The sequence below is a fragment of the Mesoplodon mirus genome, assembly GCF_964341445.2.
Source record: "Mesoplodon mirus genome assembly, chromosome: 6".
NCBI lineage: Eukaryota > Metazoa > Chordata > Mammalia > Artiodactyla > Ziphiidae > Mesoplodon > Mesoplodon mirus.
Window position 1 is genome coordinate 89128138 of NC_138982.1, and position 14786 is coordinate 89142923.

The 14786-nt window shown below is 39.0% G+C and overlaps 1 protein-coding gene and 1 pseudogene across 2 annotated transcripts in view; both read right to left on the minus strand.

The window, feature by feature from the left end:
- The window catches only part of CD96 (CD96 molecule), a gene marked incomplete at both ends in the record, with an annotated part of 80301 nt that overhangs the window by 9554 nt on the left and 55961 nt on the right, over nucleotides 1-14786 (minus strand). Inside the window, 2 exon segments of the mRNA XM_082624361.1 lie at nucleotides 5463-5531; nucleotides 6042-6119. Of these exon segments, the coding sequence (XP_082480487.1) occupies nucleotides 5463-5531; nucleotides 6042-6119 (147 nt within the window).
- LOC309806539 (cytosolic 5'-nucleotidase 3A-like) lies at nucleotides 298-960 on the minus strand (annotated as a pseudogene). Its single transcript has one exon. The product of its transcript is annotated as a cytosolic 5'-nucleotidase 3A-like (transcript).

The following is a 14786-nucleotide window of genomic DNA, read 5'->3' on the forward strand; positions in this document are numbered from 1 at the left end:
TTAAGATTTTTCAAAATCTTAAAATTAAAAAAAAAATAAAGAGGAAAATGTGTTGAGAGAGGTGAAGAAAAAGAAGCTTCCAGCTGATAGACTTAACATATCTGAAAATATATTAGTAATGTAAAGGAAAAACTTCAAGAGCAAGAATATATTACAATTAAGAGCGTTTCAGCAAGATTAAGAGATGGGCAGTTCTTGTATTAACTGCTCCCATAGGAGAGAGGTCTTTCTGAAGAATACCAGTTTATAGAATCCTCAGTAAGATAGAGCTGGCTATCTCCAGTGATTTATCTTTCACTAAAACAATACTTTTTCTAAAAGCTCACCCACTGCATCATTTAGATATCCAATTTTTAGGATGTGTGAAACACTGGCTACTCCATCTGCCATTCTTAAGTCTCCTTGGGAATCTCTCAGCAGAGTTAAATTATTATTGTCCTTTAATTGATTGAAATATTCTGTGTTCTTCAAGGTATCATCATGTTTGTTAAATATATAGGTTAATTCTCCTTTGAGAACACATTTTCATCAAACTCCATGAATGAACACTACTTTGACATTTGGATGATAAACACCAGCTTGATGGATAACGTCCTTAAGTACATCACCATTATTGGTTGAAAATATGAACATAGGGATATGGTGTGGTTAGAGTTTCTCAAATAAATTCTTATATCCCTCCTTTAGCATAACATCACAATTCCACAATTCCTTTAAATTTAGCTTTTGATAAAGGTTATTCGACAAGGAGACTCTGTGAACTTAGCATACCATTCTACCCTAAAAGGGTACTTCTATGGTAAAAACAAGATCAACTTTGATAGCATTGTCGTTTTCCTTGAATTTCAATAACATTTTTTGACATTCATTTGTAACCGGCTTACAGTTCTCAATAATATTATGCCATGTTAGGCATCTTTCCCTTTGTAGGAAAATCCTTACCATCACACAAAAGTCCATGATTATCTGGTTTGGCAGCTCCTCTTTTGACAACATCACAGAGAATTTCTGGTACTCTTATAGGGTTCTTGAGGCAAACTGAACTTTTCTAAAATTCTGGCATGATTTTTACATGTACAGACTTTATATTGAGTAATCAATCTTCCTTAAGACACTCTGATTTCTGCCCTTAATTTTGTCCTAGAACAAAGGCATAGGGTGGCAAGCAATAATCATAGATGCAGGGCTTGGACACAGAGATCTCACTGATCTTGGTCTTCTGCCTCAACTTTTTCTTCAAGGGGAATATATACTGGGTCAGCATCACCTCTTCCATCAGGATGCAAATACTGGCACCAGGTACTGTGTCCACTCTTGCCATGATCACTTAGTCCATAAATTGGACCCCCTTATGCTCTTCCTAACAAAGATGACATTTATGAGCTTTGGAAGTATGGGGCTTGTGTACTAACTGTGAAGAACATGGAGCCCCCAGAAATTGGTATTTTAACAGAGGATAGAATTTTAACTCAGAGGAATAAATCTTTAATTTGAGGCTGACCTAATGAGGAATTAGGTGACAGAATGGGAGCAGAACAGTGTTTTAGATAAAAGGAAAATGGAAAGAGATGTGATCTGAGACATATAAGATTTTATAATTTGAAAATAAGAATGGTGAGTTTAGAGAATCAGCATCCTGGCCAACAGGGAACGGAGGGACTGAAGAGATTATGGTGCAGCCTGACACAGGGCCCAGCATCATTATAGGTCCTGGCATTGCTGTGTCCCTGCCATTGACCCTCAACTCCTCAACTCTGGCTTCTCCATCACCCTCTGCCTATGGAAAGTAGAAGGGGTTGTTATGAAATTATTAGGCAAAACAACCAGGAACTTGAGAAGAAACAGCCAGGACCAGGGACAGGATAAGAAATGCACTTGTATGATTTAAGAAGAATATGTAAATTTTGAAGAATATGGGATGCAAGATCAAAGAACAGAATAAAGACCTCATGTGAGATTGATAAGAGGTACTCTGAGGCCTGTGTGTGTGTGTGTGTGTGTGTGTGCGCGCGCACATGTGGTGACAGTGAACTTGATGATTTTGGTAATGGGAAAAATTGACTCATATCATTTTTCTGCTTGCCTAACTTAGACAGACAAACTGATTTCAATGTGGCTTTAGGCTCCACTGGGCCAGATGGATGGCAGGAAAAAACAGAGAGAAAAAAGTAATTAAGCTTCAATTTTCTGCTCCATGGCCTGATCACCTGTGTCAGGATGAAAATATGTCCCAGGATGTTATTAAGCTCATACATTTTGGGTATTTAGAAGTTCAGATTTGGTATCCCCATTTCATAGATGGTTACAGTAAAATATGCATTACTGTTCTAGACTGTAGGAAATATGGAAGCTGAACTAGGATTAGATTCCAACACTCTTGAATCGCAGCCAAGACCTCTTCAAGTTAATAAATAACAAAATAACAACAAAAGAATATATTAAAACATACACTAATAAATTTATGGTAAATGCAATGTACTCAGAACTTTCTTGTGACATCCAAATATATATGAGCTATACAAAATGCATGTATAAGCAAATATCCCATAGAACGTGTTCATAAATAGCAAGGGCCCTAGAAACACTGCTAGTGGGTTTATTTCACTAGAAATCCATCCATTATCATTCTTTTTTTCCCTCTGAACATTTCATAAATCTATTGAAATAAACATATTGGAAGAAAAAAATCCCATTACCAATGCCTGATACGAATCTTGCCAAATGCATCATCTAATATTGGATGTCATATTGCAGTCCAATCCAATGAGTAGAAACATGTTTCAAAAACAGTTTGGGACTGAGCAATCAATATTAACTTGTTGGATCCTAATGTGTTTTTGTGAATGATTGTAAATAGAGCAACTCACTGTGGGGAATTTTTTCTCTAAGCTTATGGATGAAAAATGGCAAATGGTTAACAAGATCTTCTTGCATAAATAAAAATGTGGGTTTTCACTGCCAGGAAAAGAAATTGTTTGTTGGGTTTTAGAGTCCCTTCCTAGATTTCACAATTTCTAAGGCTATTTTTATGGTAAGAATGATAAAGAGATGTCTGAGGATAGATGAAGTTTTCAAGTGTGGAAGGACAGAAAATGTGAAGGATTACAAGAGTTCATTTCATTAGGAAATCTACTGAAAAGACCAAGAATATACTTGTGTAAATTAGGAAGCACTTTCAAGTAAGACCCTTTCAATTTTCTAGTTTATGGGGCAAAAAGTACCTTGGGTGGCCTCTATGCTTCATATTGATGTGATGCACGGGATAAAAAGGATTTTATTCTGGGCACACATGCTATTGTAATAACAATTTAAGTAAAACAAATAAATAAAAAGCTCAAAACTTTCAATTAAACAGATCATTTCTTTTCACTGTGTGTGTGTGTGTTTTCTTCCTTGCCCAAATGTACACATACCTTTTCAATCATTTGACAAATATTTGCTGAGCACCTACTGTTGCCTGCCACTATTACAGATGTTAGAATACTACAGTGAACAACAGAAAAGGGTTTAGGTCCCTGTTCTTGTGTATCTTACGTTCTAGTATAATTTCAATAGACAATCAAATAATTCAAATAAACAAAGGAAAACATCAGATGCTAATTAAAATATGGGATAATTTATATGCAATCATAGCATAAATTTAAGTTGGAGTCCAGCTTTTTCCTATAACATTGTCCAATAAATTTTTATCCCCATTGTTACATGATCTACTTTCCCTGTAACCAAGAAGTATTAATTCATTTATTGATTAAACAATATTTGTTGAGCACCAACTCAATACCATGCACTATCTCAGGCACTGTGGATACAGGTAAACAAACAAAAAAACACTCTCATGGAACTTTCTTGTATTACAGTATCAAGAGTAAAGGGTGACAACTAGTGTACGTAGAGTTTCAGCATAGTTTATTATAAACAACTCAATTTTATGTTAACAGCAATTTATGTTTAACATCGGATAAATGTTAATCTATTAAGTATGAACTTTCATCCCCAGTCTAATGCTTTTTATTATCAATTAATATCTGATTGTTAAAAAATTTCCAGCTTCTACCCTTTTCTATGTAGCTTAGTACATTTTGGCTATTGATTTTTTGGCTTCATAATATCCATTGAGTTATTATCTCATCCTACCCCCAACTCATACACACAGATTTTGGAATTATTATAAATAACACAATAATATTTACTCCCCATCCCATCCCTTGTATGCCCATTCAAAAGCAAAAGTTTATTTTTGTGTACTGTGCATGGTGGGAGTGCATTTTAACATGCTTTTCTTAAAAAAAAATCAATGTTCCTGGGTCCACTTGCTGAACAGTCTCTTCTTTTTACAGTACTCTGCATGCCACCTTTGACATACAACTAGGTTACACTGCCTTATGGATCTCTTTGTGTGCTCTCTCTTCTGATACTGCCTTTTCATTCCTGTATTTGGGTACTGAGTTCATGGGTGTCTATTATATTACCAACGTATTTGTTGAGAGAAATGCGTTACATTAAATTATAGAGCGTCATGCCCAGACTAAGAATGAAACTGTGTCATGAATTAAAGATTGTGATTAATCTAAATCTGTGAACCTGAGGTCCATAAAAGAGATAAAATAAATAAATTATGCTCAAAGAGCGATATTACACAGGTTCCTTTTCTCTCTTTGATTTATTTCCTAAGGACAAGTTCCCAGCAGTGAGATGACTGACTGAGCCAGTGGGTATAAAAGACTTTTAGACGTTTTCAATGTACAACTTAAATGTTTTTTAAAAGGGACATACACATTTACTCTGTGGCAAAGGGCCCGGGAGTTAAATTCAGAAGTCCTGCACCTGTGGCATCCAGGTTTCTCTTCACTTTAGCCACATCCTTTGATGCTTCCCACAATGCTGATCTTTGTCTTGTACCACTAAGAGGCAGTATACTTCCTTTTCAAATCCTGTCAATACCTGCTAAAGCAGCATCAGCAGACCCTGCTGCTACTTGGTCAGATGACAAGTAACAAACCATTTCTGTGTCTCACACTGGGCTCTCTCTTTTCCTTTTTTTTTTTTTTTTTAGTGATACGCATATTCTAGCTAGCTCCCTCTTTCCCCAGATCTACTGATAGTTTGCTTTTTTATCTCTACTTTACTCAGATGTTGCCTTCCTCAGTACGGCCTTTCAAGACCACTTTATTTAGAAGGGCAGTGCCCCTTCACCCTTGATTCTCACTGTCTCCCTTCTCTGCTTTATTTTTTCTGTATCACTTATCATTATTTGTGTCTCTCTTCCACCGGATTTTGGAACTTAGGTCTGTTTTGTTTACAGATATATCCCTAGCAACTACAACAATGCTTTAAACATTGTCAATGCCTTGTAAGTATTTGTTAATATGATTATAAACAAAGCACACAGTAGCTGTTCAATATATGTATTGGGTAAATGAATGAGGCCCAGAGTACTCCAAGGCACTCACAGTTACACTTACAGTATTTGGCGTCTTTCCCACTGGAGGTCCAGGAGTAGTTGAAGCTCCGGGTAGTCAGGTCGTTAATTGCTGGCTGAAAGACAAAATTTTCAGAATTCCACTTTCTTATAAGGCTATAATTTAATTTTACTTTGATGTGCTGAATTTTTAAACTATATGACTTTGGGGAAATCTGAAATTGAAAATATGCTTTGCTACACGGGAACACTAGCTGGCATAATAAGCAAAAGTCTGTAGTTTATGTTTAATGCCAACTTGTCATTGATTTTCTTTCTTTTTCTGTTCTTGTCACCAACTCAGATCACTGGGAGTATTGTCAAGATTAATATTACCTTAAAAATCCCATGACAAATGAAAATTACAATATAATAACAAATCACCAACCCATATTTTTAAGATTACAGTGATTGGCATATTAGTATAGTCACCAGATTATAACTTGCCACAGAGTAACTCAAAACCAAAATATCAACATCAAATGAAAAAAAGATAGCATTTTGCCCAAACCTCAATATTATCATAGCCGTAGTGTTGTGTTGTCTCTTTTGAGTCACATGAGGAAAGCCTTGCTATACTCACTTTGAGCACTTGGAGGGGTGACATGTGGAGTCAACGTAGTCACATCTACAAGGGCTGTTGAAGATGGAGCTGGATAACCTACTTTGAAAAAAAATTCCCAAATTGTCATAAGTATTTACTTTCACATGTTTAAATATGCCACTATGCTTAACAAGGGTGGTACGTAGAGCATGGAGTGTTAAGAGTTGGAAAGAATCTTAGTGAATACATACTCTAATGGCTTCATCTTATAAATTAGGAAACTGAGTTCAAAAGTTCTATGCTTGTGGTTACACACCCAATATTCACACTTTCAAAATATATTGTTTTAGCGTCTCCTGTGTGCAAGACTATTCGACATGCAATGAACAATGAAGACAAGGTCCTCACCCTCATGGAACTTATCTTGTAGTGAATCTTCACAACTGTATATAATATTTTCACATACTAAATATGGTTTCATATTTACTTCAATTCTTAGCTTTCAAAATCATCTCCATCTTTATAAGCCATCATATTTCCCATTCTCCTCCCTCCCTTCCCCCAAAATGAAAGACTAATTCATATTCATTTGAAAATATCTCTGGATATAAAGCAAGGTAGATTGAAGGAGAAAAATACCCTACCACAGCACACTGAAACATGTTTATGTCTCTAGGGAAGACAAATATTTAATAGATTTTTTATTTATATGTATTTCTCCTTTGTTCCAAAACATGTTCATGGTGGCTTACATAAATATGCAAGTGCAAGAAGATAAAAGAAGTGGATAGAAAGAGAAAACAAGGGCAAGGAAAAATAAAGTTAGAAAAAGAATGTTGAGTTTTGTTGAAACCTGACTGGGGATATTACATAAAATGCATTCCTTGATGTAGTGTTCTCTTAGTAGATATGGACTGCACATTTGGTCAGAACTGTTTAGTAACAATGTTAAGAAATAAAAAGTATATGCTATGCCATTGGACTTCCCTGGTGGAGCAGTGGTTTAGAATCTGCCTGCCAATGCAGGGGACATGGGTTTGATCCCTGGTTTGGGAAGATCCCACATGCCGCAGAGCAACTAAGCCTGTGCGCCACAACTACTGAGCCTGTGCTCTAGAGCCCATGAGCCACAACTACTGAGCCCACGTGCTGCAACTACTGAAGCCTGCATGTCTAGAACCCGTGCTCTGCAAAAAGAGAAGCCTCCGCAATGAGAAGCCTGCGCACCGCAACGAAGAGTAGCCCTTGCTTGCCACAACTAGAAAAAACCTGCACACAGTAACAGACTCAATGCAGCCAAAAATAAATAAAATTTAAAAAAAATCAAATATCTATAAATATATATATATAAGTGTATGTTATGCCATTGATGAACATTATAAGATAAATACAGTCAATTTTTAAGAGAAACACAGCTATTCTTTTTATTATGATTAAAAAAATTTTCTCCCCAGTCTTTATAAAAAAGATACTGTAAAATGTGTACAATATTCTCAACAATATCCTTACAGTATGGCAGCCAATATGCTCATTCACCCTCAAGCTTTAGTTAGTAGTGAATAGACTGGCAACTTCCCAGGTACCTCAATTCTGGGAAAGGGCATGCCTTAAATAGAAAACATGGGTAATCAAATCTCTGAAAGAAGTATATATAAGATAAATAAATAAATGGCATTGTGGTTCATAAGAAGCTCACATAAGAGATGACCAACAACAATCATTTTAGAATATAGCCTAGCAATGAACACCAAAGACATACTACACACCAGCTCCATGAATACAGTTAGATACGGGGAGATGTGTTATAGGCTGCCTCACGTGATGCTGTATGAGGAACGAAAATGGGCAGCCAGCAGCAGGATGGGCAGAAAAAAGTGCTTTAAAGACAGGATATGCACAGCTTCATTTATTCAACAAATACTTATCGAGTTCCCGCTATGTACTAGTATTGGAGACAAAGTGCAGAGAATGAGAGTTTTTACCCCTGCCCTTATGGAGTACACAATTTAGTGAGAATAAAGGTCAATATGGCAGATTACTTGTTGGCCACCAAACCTAGTCCTCTTCTTTCCAGCACAGAGAAACTACACTTCCTAGCCTCCTGTGCAGTTAGGTGTGGTGGCCGTGTACCAAGTCCCAGGCAATGGACTGTGAGTGGGAGTGATGGTTGTCACTTCAAGGCTTGTCCTATAAAATATCACACATATGATCCTCCATGATCTTTCCTCATGTGCTATCCAGGTATTATGACATAGAGTGACTTGGAAGTCACAACTTAAATGTGATAGAGCTGCCACAGCATGGGTTACAGAACAGAGCGTTCAGCTACTTGCTTGTCCTTTTATTGGTTCTTTCTTTTAGGATAAATAAATTTGTATTATATCAAGTATAAATGAACAAAATGAAATGTTGGAATTTGTTGTTACTGTAGTTTGTTTTCTTTCCCTCACAAATAGTATAAAGAGAATTGCAGTAGAAGATAAGTACTATGGTAGAGAAAATGCACTGTGTTGTAGGATTACAGAGGAAGGACACATAAATAACCAAGACATGTGAGCTCAGCGAAGGCTTTCTGGAGGAAGTGACGTATCAACTAGGCTTGAAGGGTAACAAGAATTAGCCAGACAAGTTGGAGAAAGCGGGCAAGCAAGGAGCAGAATGTTTCAAGCAGCATGGACAGAAAAGGTGGGAGAGAACTGAAGCCCGATCAGAATGTTGAAGGCACTCTGTGAAAAGAAAAGGGATGAGGATAGAGAAGTAAGAAGAAGCTACATCCTTAAGATTCCACGGAGGAATAATATCCAACTAGTCCTTAACAGATGTTCTGACCCCAGGGTAAGTGAAGGGTGGCCTGGACTATAGCGTGAAGGCTGTGGGGAAGAAGAGAAGTGGACAGGTTTCAAGTGTGGGCTCTACAGGCTTGGTAAATGGCTGAATGTAGGAAATTAGGAAGAGAGAGAAGTCAAAATAACTTCCAGTTTTCCAGCTTGGGCAGATTTTTGGATCAAGGCATCATTATCTGAGAAAATAAACAGAACAAATAGCTTTGGAAGGGCAAGAGGCATGAAGATGAAATAAATTTTGGACAGATTGATTCTGAGTGCATATGAGACATTCAATTCCAGAGGGTTGAGCATGTGAGTCTGAATCTTAGGAGTAAAATTAGGCTGCAAATGAGTATTTGTGAGACATCAGCATGTAGACGGTAATTGGAGTAACTGAGAGCGCCAAAGAAGATGGGTCCTGGCAGAAGAGAAGAGGGCCTAGCATGGAACAATGAGGACCACTTCCATGTAAGGCACTGGCAGGAGAAAAGGAGATTGAAAAGGAGGACCCCAGGGAGGCGGGAAGAAAGCCAGGGGCTATGGCTTAGAGAAGCCAAGGTGACAGAGGGTTTCCAGATGCAGGGCCAGTCAGTCCAATTTAGCAAATATCTGTGAGTGAGCGCCGTGTGCCAAACGCTGGGTCAGTGCAGTCAAATGCCGCCAAGAAGGCAGATTCGCTTCTAGCTCTTAACTGCTAGAAAGCCATTGCATTAGACTTGCATACAAAGCCTGAGAGACACATTTGCAAACCACCTGGAGATGTGCAAAAGCAGTGTAGCTTAGCTATTAAAAGCATGAATTCCAGAGCCAGATACCGTGAGCTGAAGCCTCGCTTAGTTCTAAGTTAAATGTATGCTCTTGGTAAAGTCTATTGACCTGTCTCTCCTTCTTGTATTCCTCGCATCTAAAATAACAGTAATTTTCTATAGGGTGACTGTGATGATTGAGAAATCATCACTTGTATGAATTCTCGTAGAAGAATGCCTGGCATGAGGTAAGCACTAAAAAGTAATCTTAGAAGCTATACAACACGTCATCTGCAGTTTAGTTCAGGGGCTGAAAACACAAGCATATTGTAGCAATAGATGAATCTCCTGATGAGTTCTACCATTGACCCACTTTCCTTGGTCTTTCTAGAAGGACTCTGATTCCAGGTAACCAATCCCTCCCTCCCCAGGCTGGCCCAAGTCAAGAACTACATTCCAAAAGGCTGCACCAGAAAAGGGCTGCCTGGGGTGAAGAGAACGGCAGCGTGCTGGGCATTAGCTCTCTGATGGCATACTGATGCCTCCTGGCAGAGTCACCTGCAGCTCTCCTCTTCCACCTCACTGAGCCCCGTGGCTCAGATTCTCATGCAGTCACTGTAACTTCCAGCTCACTGCCTCCTGCTGCTCATCAAGACAAATGGCAGGAAAAAATGCACCAAAAGATTGGCGGCAGGATACACGAAGTAGCTGTAGGGCGAACTCAGATTGTCTCAGACGGAGCATTGGGATCACATTCCTGGACACCCCAGAACTGCTCTTAGGGAATTGAGCCCTGGCGTTCTCCCACTGGCCCACCCTGGCTGGCAGTCGAATAGCAAGGAGGTCAGCCGCTGTTCACTCCCTGTGAGCATTTGGCTGGCTGTGCTCCACCACACCCTCTAGAGGAAGGCCCAGGAAGTCTCTGCATCAAGAGTGGCTGTGCTTCTCTGCAACTGGCTCATTACGATTTTAAGAACCTATGGATCACAGAGTGAATTTGAATTTCTTTCTCTCATCGAGATGGCTTTATCTTTGTCCCTCTTTGCAGTAAGTTCTTCAGTTATCTATTTTTAAAATTTTGTAAGTTTACTTCGTAACCGTACAAGACAAAGTAAAAAATGTGTAGAAGAAAACTAGCCATAAGTAATCATTGGATATTCTGGGATACTGAGAGATATGATGTGCTCCTCCTAATAAATATAGGAAGAAAAGGTGAAAGAGGAAGTGAGGAGGGGAAGGGAAAAAGAACAAAGACTACCCACGTTTTAAACAATTCTCAGAAGGATAAAAGAAAGAATGATCCCTTTACTCTGGAACTCTGTTCCTTGTATAGGAGAAAGTGTGGCTTTCATTGTCAGTCATAGTCTCGTCAGTCATAGTCTCATCTCTTATCTCCCTTCCCATGGGCCAGCATCATTCATTCTTCCTCCCTCCCCTACTCTCTTCCTCTCACTGGGAGAACTGACCTTCATAGTATTCACCAAGTGACATAGTAAGTGAAAGCAGAAAGGAATGGTTTTACAGTGGTGATACATCATAACAATGGTGATGATGATGACGAAGAAAAAGAATGAGGAAGCAAAAATCAGAGAACTTTGTATTTGTGAGCTACCACCATCACCTAGAAATCTCAGTCTAATATGCAACTGCCAGCCACCTTTGAAAATACTTTTTACTTAGAAGGAACAGACATTTTCCAATTGCCCACACTGGGTGCTAGCACTGATTAGTAACATATGATTTAATTTGGGCAGGATTCACTGGAATCCTGATGAAGTATGATAACTGGGGATTTCATTGGTATTAAAAGGACCGATTAAATGTTCTCTTCTAGAGGTCAGAAAATAATGTGACATAAATCCTTACTTACTGCAGATTTACTGCCGGGGAAGAATTCATTTGTTTGATTCCATCTAGCGAGTGTTGTTCCTGGACCATGGGAAGAGGAACACTGCTTCGGGCATGCATGTTGCCTTGATCCTTGCCTCACTGTGTCTCTTGCCTGGTTTAGATAACAGCCCTATGCTTCCTCTCACAGGCAGGCCTGTGGAGTTTGTTGAGGGCTGAATCAGTGCCATAGCTTCTGGGAACAAAAGGATCAATGACAGCTATCACTATCTTGAGGGAGCCCAAGGTCAATTCAGTCTCCAACTGAATTTTGTTTTGCTCTTGGCCTAAGGGTCTGTGTCAAGTTGCATAGGTTATTGAAAGAATGAATCCTTTAATCTGGGATTTTGTCTATCATGCAGAAGTCAGAGCTGAAGCCAGCAAGAGATAGCTTTACAGTATGGTTCAAGGTTAAGGCCTCTTGGCATTACATGACACAACCTCTGACAATCTCAACATTGTTATCTCTTGCTACTCCCTGCCTACATTCTTTCATTTATTCACCAAGCATTTGGGAGCCTCTATCTTCCAGGCATTGGACTTGGCACTGGGGATACAGTGATGAGCTTCCCTGGAGTTTAAGTTCATGGAGGATATGGACATTAACCAGAGAATCACATAAACCAATCCGAACGTGAGAACATTTGAAGGAGAGAAGGCCTAGTCAGAGTCCCAGGAAGGCTGCCCTGAGGAATGTAGAGGGAGAATGGAGGCAGGGGAGGGGCTGTGGGAGCTTTAGAGGACACAGCAAGTGCAAAGGCCCTGGGGTGGTCTACATACTGTGGTTTAGTATTAGTAATGTGTGGTACTTGTCTATTCCAGGGCTGGGCCTTTACAAGCCCTCAGAAGTGTTTGTTCTGTGTGTTGACCTGAACTGAGTGTTGTCACAGTGCACATCCATGGCCTCAGCAGCAGAACAGTGATCAAACTGTGGCACGCTGGTGCAGCCAACGCTGCTTGTTTCTCTGAGCTGTTTTCTTTTGTTTTACTTCTGTTTCTGAAAGCAATCCCTTCCTAGAGCCTGACCTAGAGATTCTGTAACTATAAGAGGACATATGTATCTGTCAATCTCTTGACATCAAGTACAGCATTTTAAAAGACTTGCCTTCATATTCCTTTCAGTCAAGTCTTTAAAAGATTTGTATTACATATTTCAGTATGCGAATAAGCCATACTTGCTTTTTGTCTTTTCTGTTTTAAGGTTATGTTTACACTCACAATATGGCAAAACCTCTTCAGAATTCAATAGTTGGTTTTATATTATGAAATACCATGTAGGCAAGTAATACGCCAAACCCAGTGATAGACAGTTGTTTGCTTTGTTTGCTGGTTGTTTATTTCTTCTTCAGTTTGAATGTTTATTGTTATTTAACCTTGTACATGTCCAGAGGTACAAAATAATGATCCTTGGTTTCCAAGAAAGAAGAAGGGGTTTAGAGGAAAACACTGCTTAGTACAAAATGGCTTGCTATATTAATTCATAAACTGCCATGAGGTTAGATGAGATTTGAAACCTTTTGAAGCCCATTTCTATTAAAACTTAAAATGGGGCTTCCCTGGTGGCGCAGTGGTTGAGAATCTGCCTGCTAATGCAGGGGACACTGGTTCGAGCCCTGGTCTGGGAAGATCCCACGTGCCACGGAGCAGCTGGCCCTGTGAGCCACAACTACTGAGCCTGCGCGTCTGGAGCCTGTGCTCCGCAACAAGAGAGGCCGCGACAGTGAGAGGCCTGTGCACCACGATGAAGAGTGGCCCCCACTTGCCACAACTAGAGAAAGCCCTTGCACAGAAATGAAGACCCAACACAGCCAAAAATAAAAATAAATAAATTAAAAGAAGGCTCAACATTAAAAAAACCCAAAAAACAAAAAACCCCCCAAAACTTAAAATGCTTTTTCACTAATGTTAAAAATTACTCCTTTATGTTATCACTAGAAATTCAATGAAGTCAGAAGACAGCTCCAATCAACTCAGAAGACAGTTCTGAGTTGGATGGAGGCAACAGAGACGTGTTCTATAAGAGCTAATTCTGGTTGGCTCCTTATGACATTAGGAAGCAAAACCCAATCCCTTAACCTGGACTCTTGCCATCTTCCCAGTGACCATCCCTCTCACTGCCGAAGAAGGAAAGGCAGGGAAATGCTAGAGGCCCCATGTGGATTAATTTGGGGAAAATATTGAAATATTTTCCAAACAATTTAATTATTTAACATTGACTACTATGTGCTAAATAAAAAAGACAGGTGAGCAGTTGTGATGTAAGTGGAGAATAAAGGATAAAATGGTAATGACAACAACAAAAAAGAAATATTGATTTGGTCATTGCTTCCTCCTTCAAGGAATTAAAAAATACAAGTAAAAGTATTGATTTATTTCAAGATTAATTTTGATCACTGGACCCTTCTTTTGATCCCGGCCTACTTCTTGGACTGGACTGTGTGAGCCTTAGTTTTAGAGTTGCTCTTTATGCATTTTTACATTTCATACTCTTAATAACCATGTGAACTGGGAAATATTACTTCTGTTTTTTTTAAAAACAGTATTAGAGAAGTGAAATAACTTGCCCTGGATAACAGAGCTAGTAGGTGGCAGAGATAAGAATTGAACCCAAGCCTGTCTGACACCAAAGATTATATTCAATCCACTCTGGTAGCCATAAAGTGTAATTAGGCTTTATGGTTTATCACAGGCTATTGAATATAGTTCATTGTGCTATATAGTAGGACCTTGTTGTCTATCCATTATACCCAATAGTTTGCATCTGCTAGTCCCAAACTCCCAATCCACCCCTCCCCCAGTCCCTCTCCCCATTGGCACCCACAAGTCTATTCTCTATGCCTGTGAGTCTGTTTCTGTCTTGTAGATAAGTTTATTTGCATTCAATATCCTGTGATACACCATAATGGAAAAAGAATATGAAAAAGAATGTATATTTATGTATAACTGAATCACTTTGCTGTATAGTAGAAATTAACACAACATTGTAAAACAACTATACTTCAATAAAATAAAAACATTTTTTAATTAAAAAAAAAGTATAGTTAGCCTTGTTAATAGCATGGAAGGAAATGTTAGAGAGCCCAAGGCAGATTAATTGGGGGGAAATCTTTGAGAACCAAGGTTTAGCCGTGGAAGAGCTTAGTCATGGCCCCTAACACACAACCACTCAAAACAGAAGGCCTTTATATCCTCTGCTTTTCTCCTCTCTCCTCTCTCCCATCATCACCTCTTAGTTTCCTGTCATGAGACTACCCAGTCTTTGGGCCGTGACCAGGTGCCTTTTTCTTTAGGGAGCCTTCTTCTGCTCTTTCTAAAACCCTTCCCTT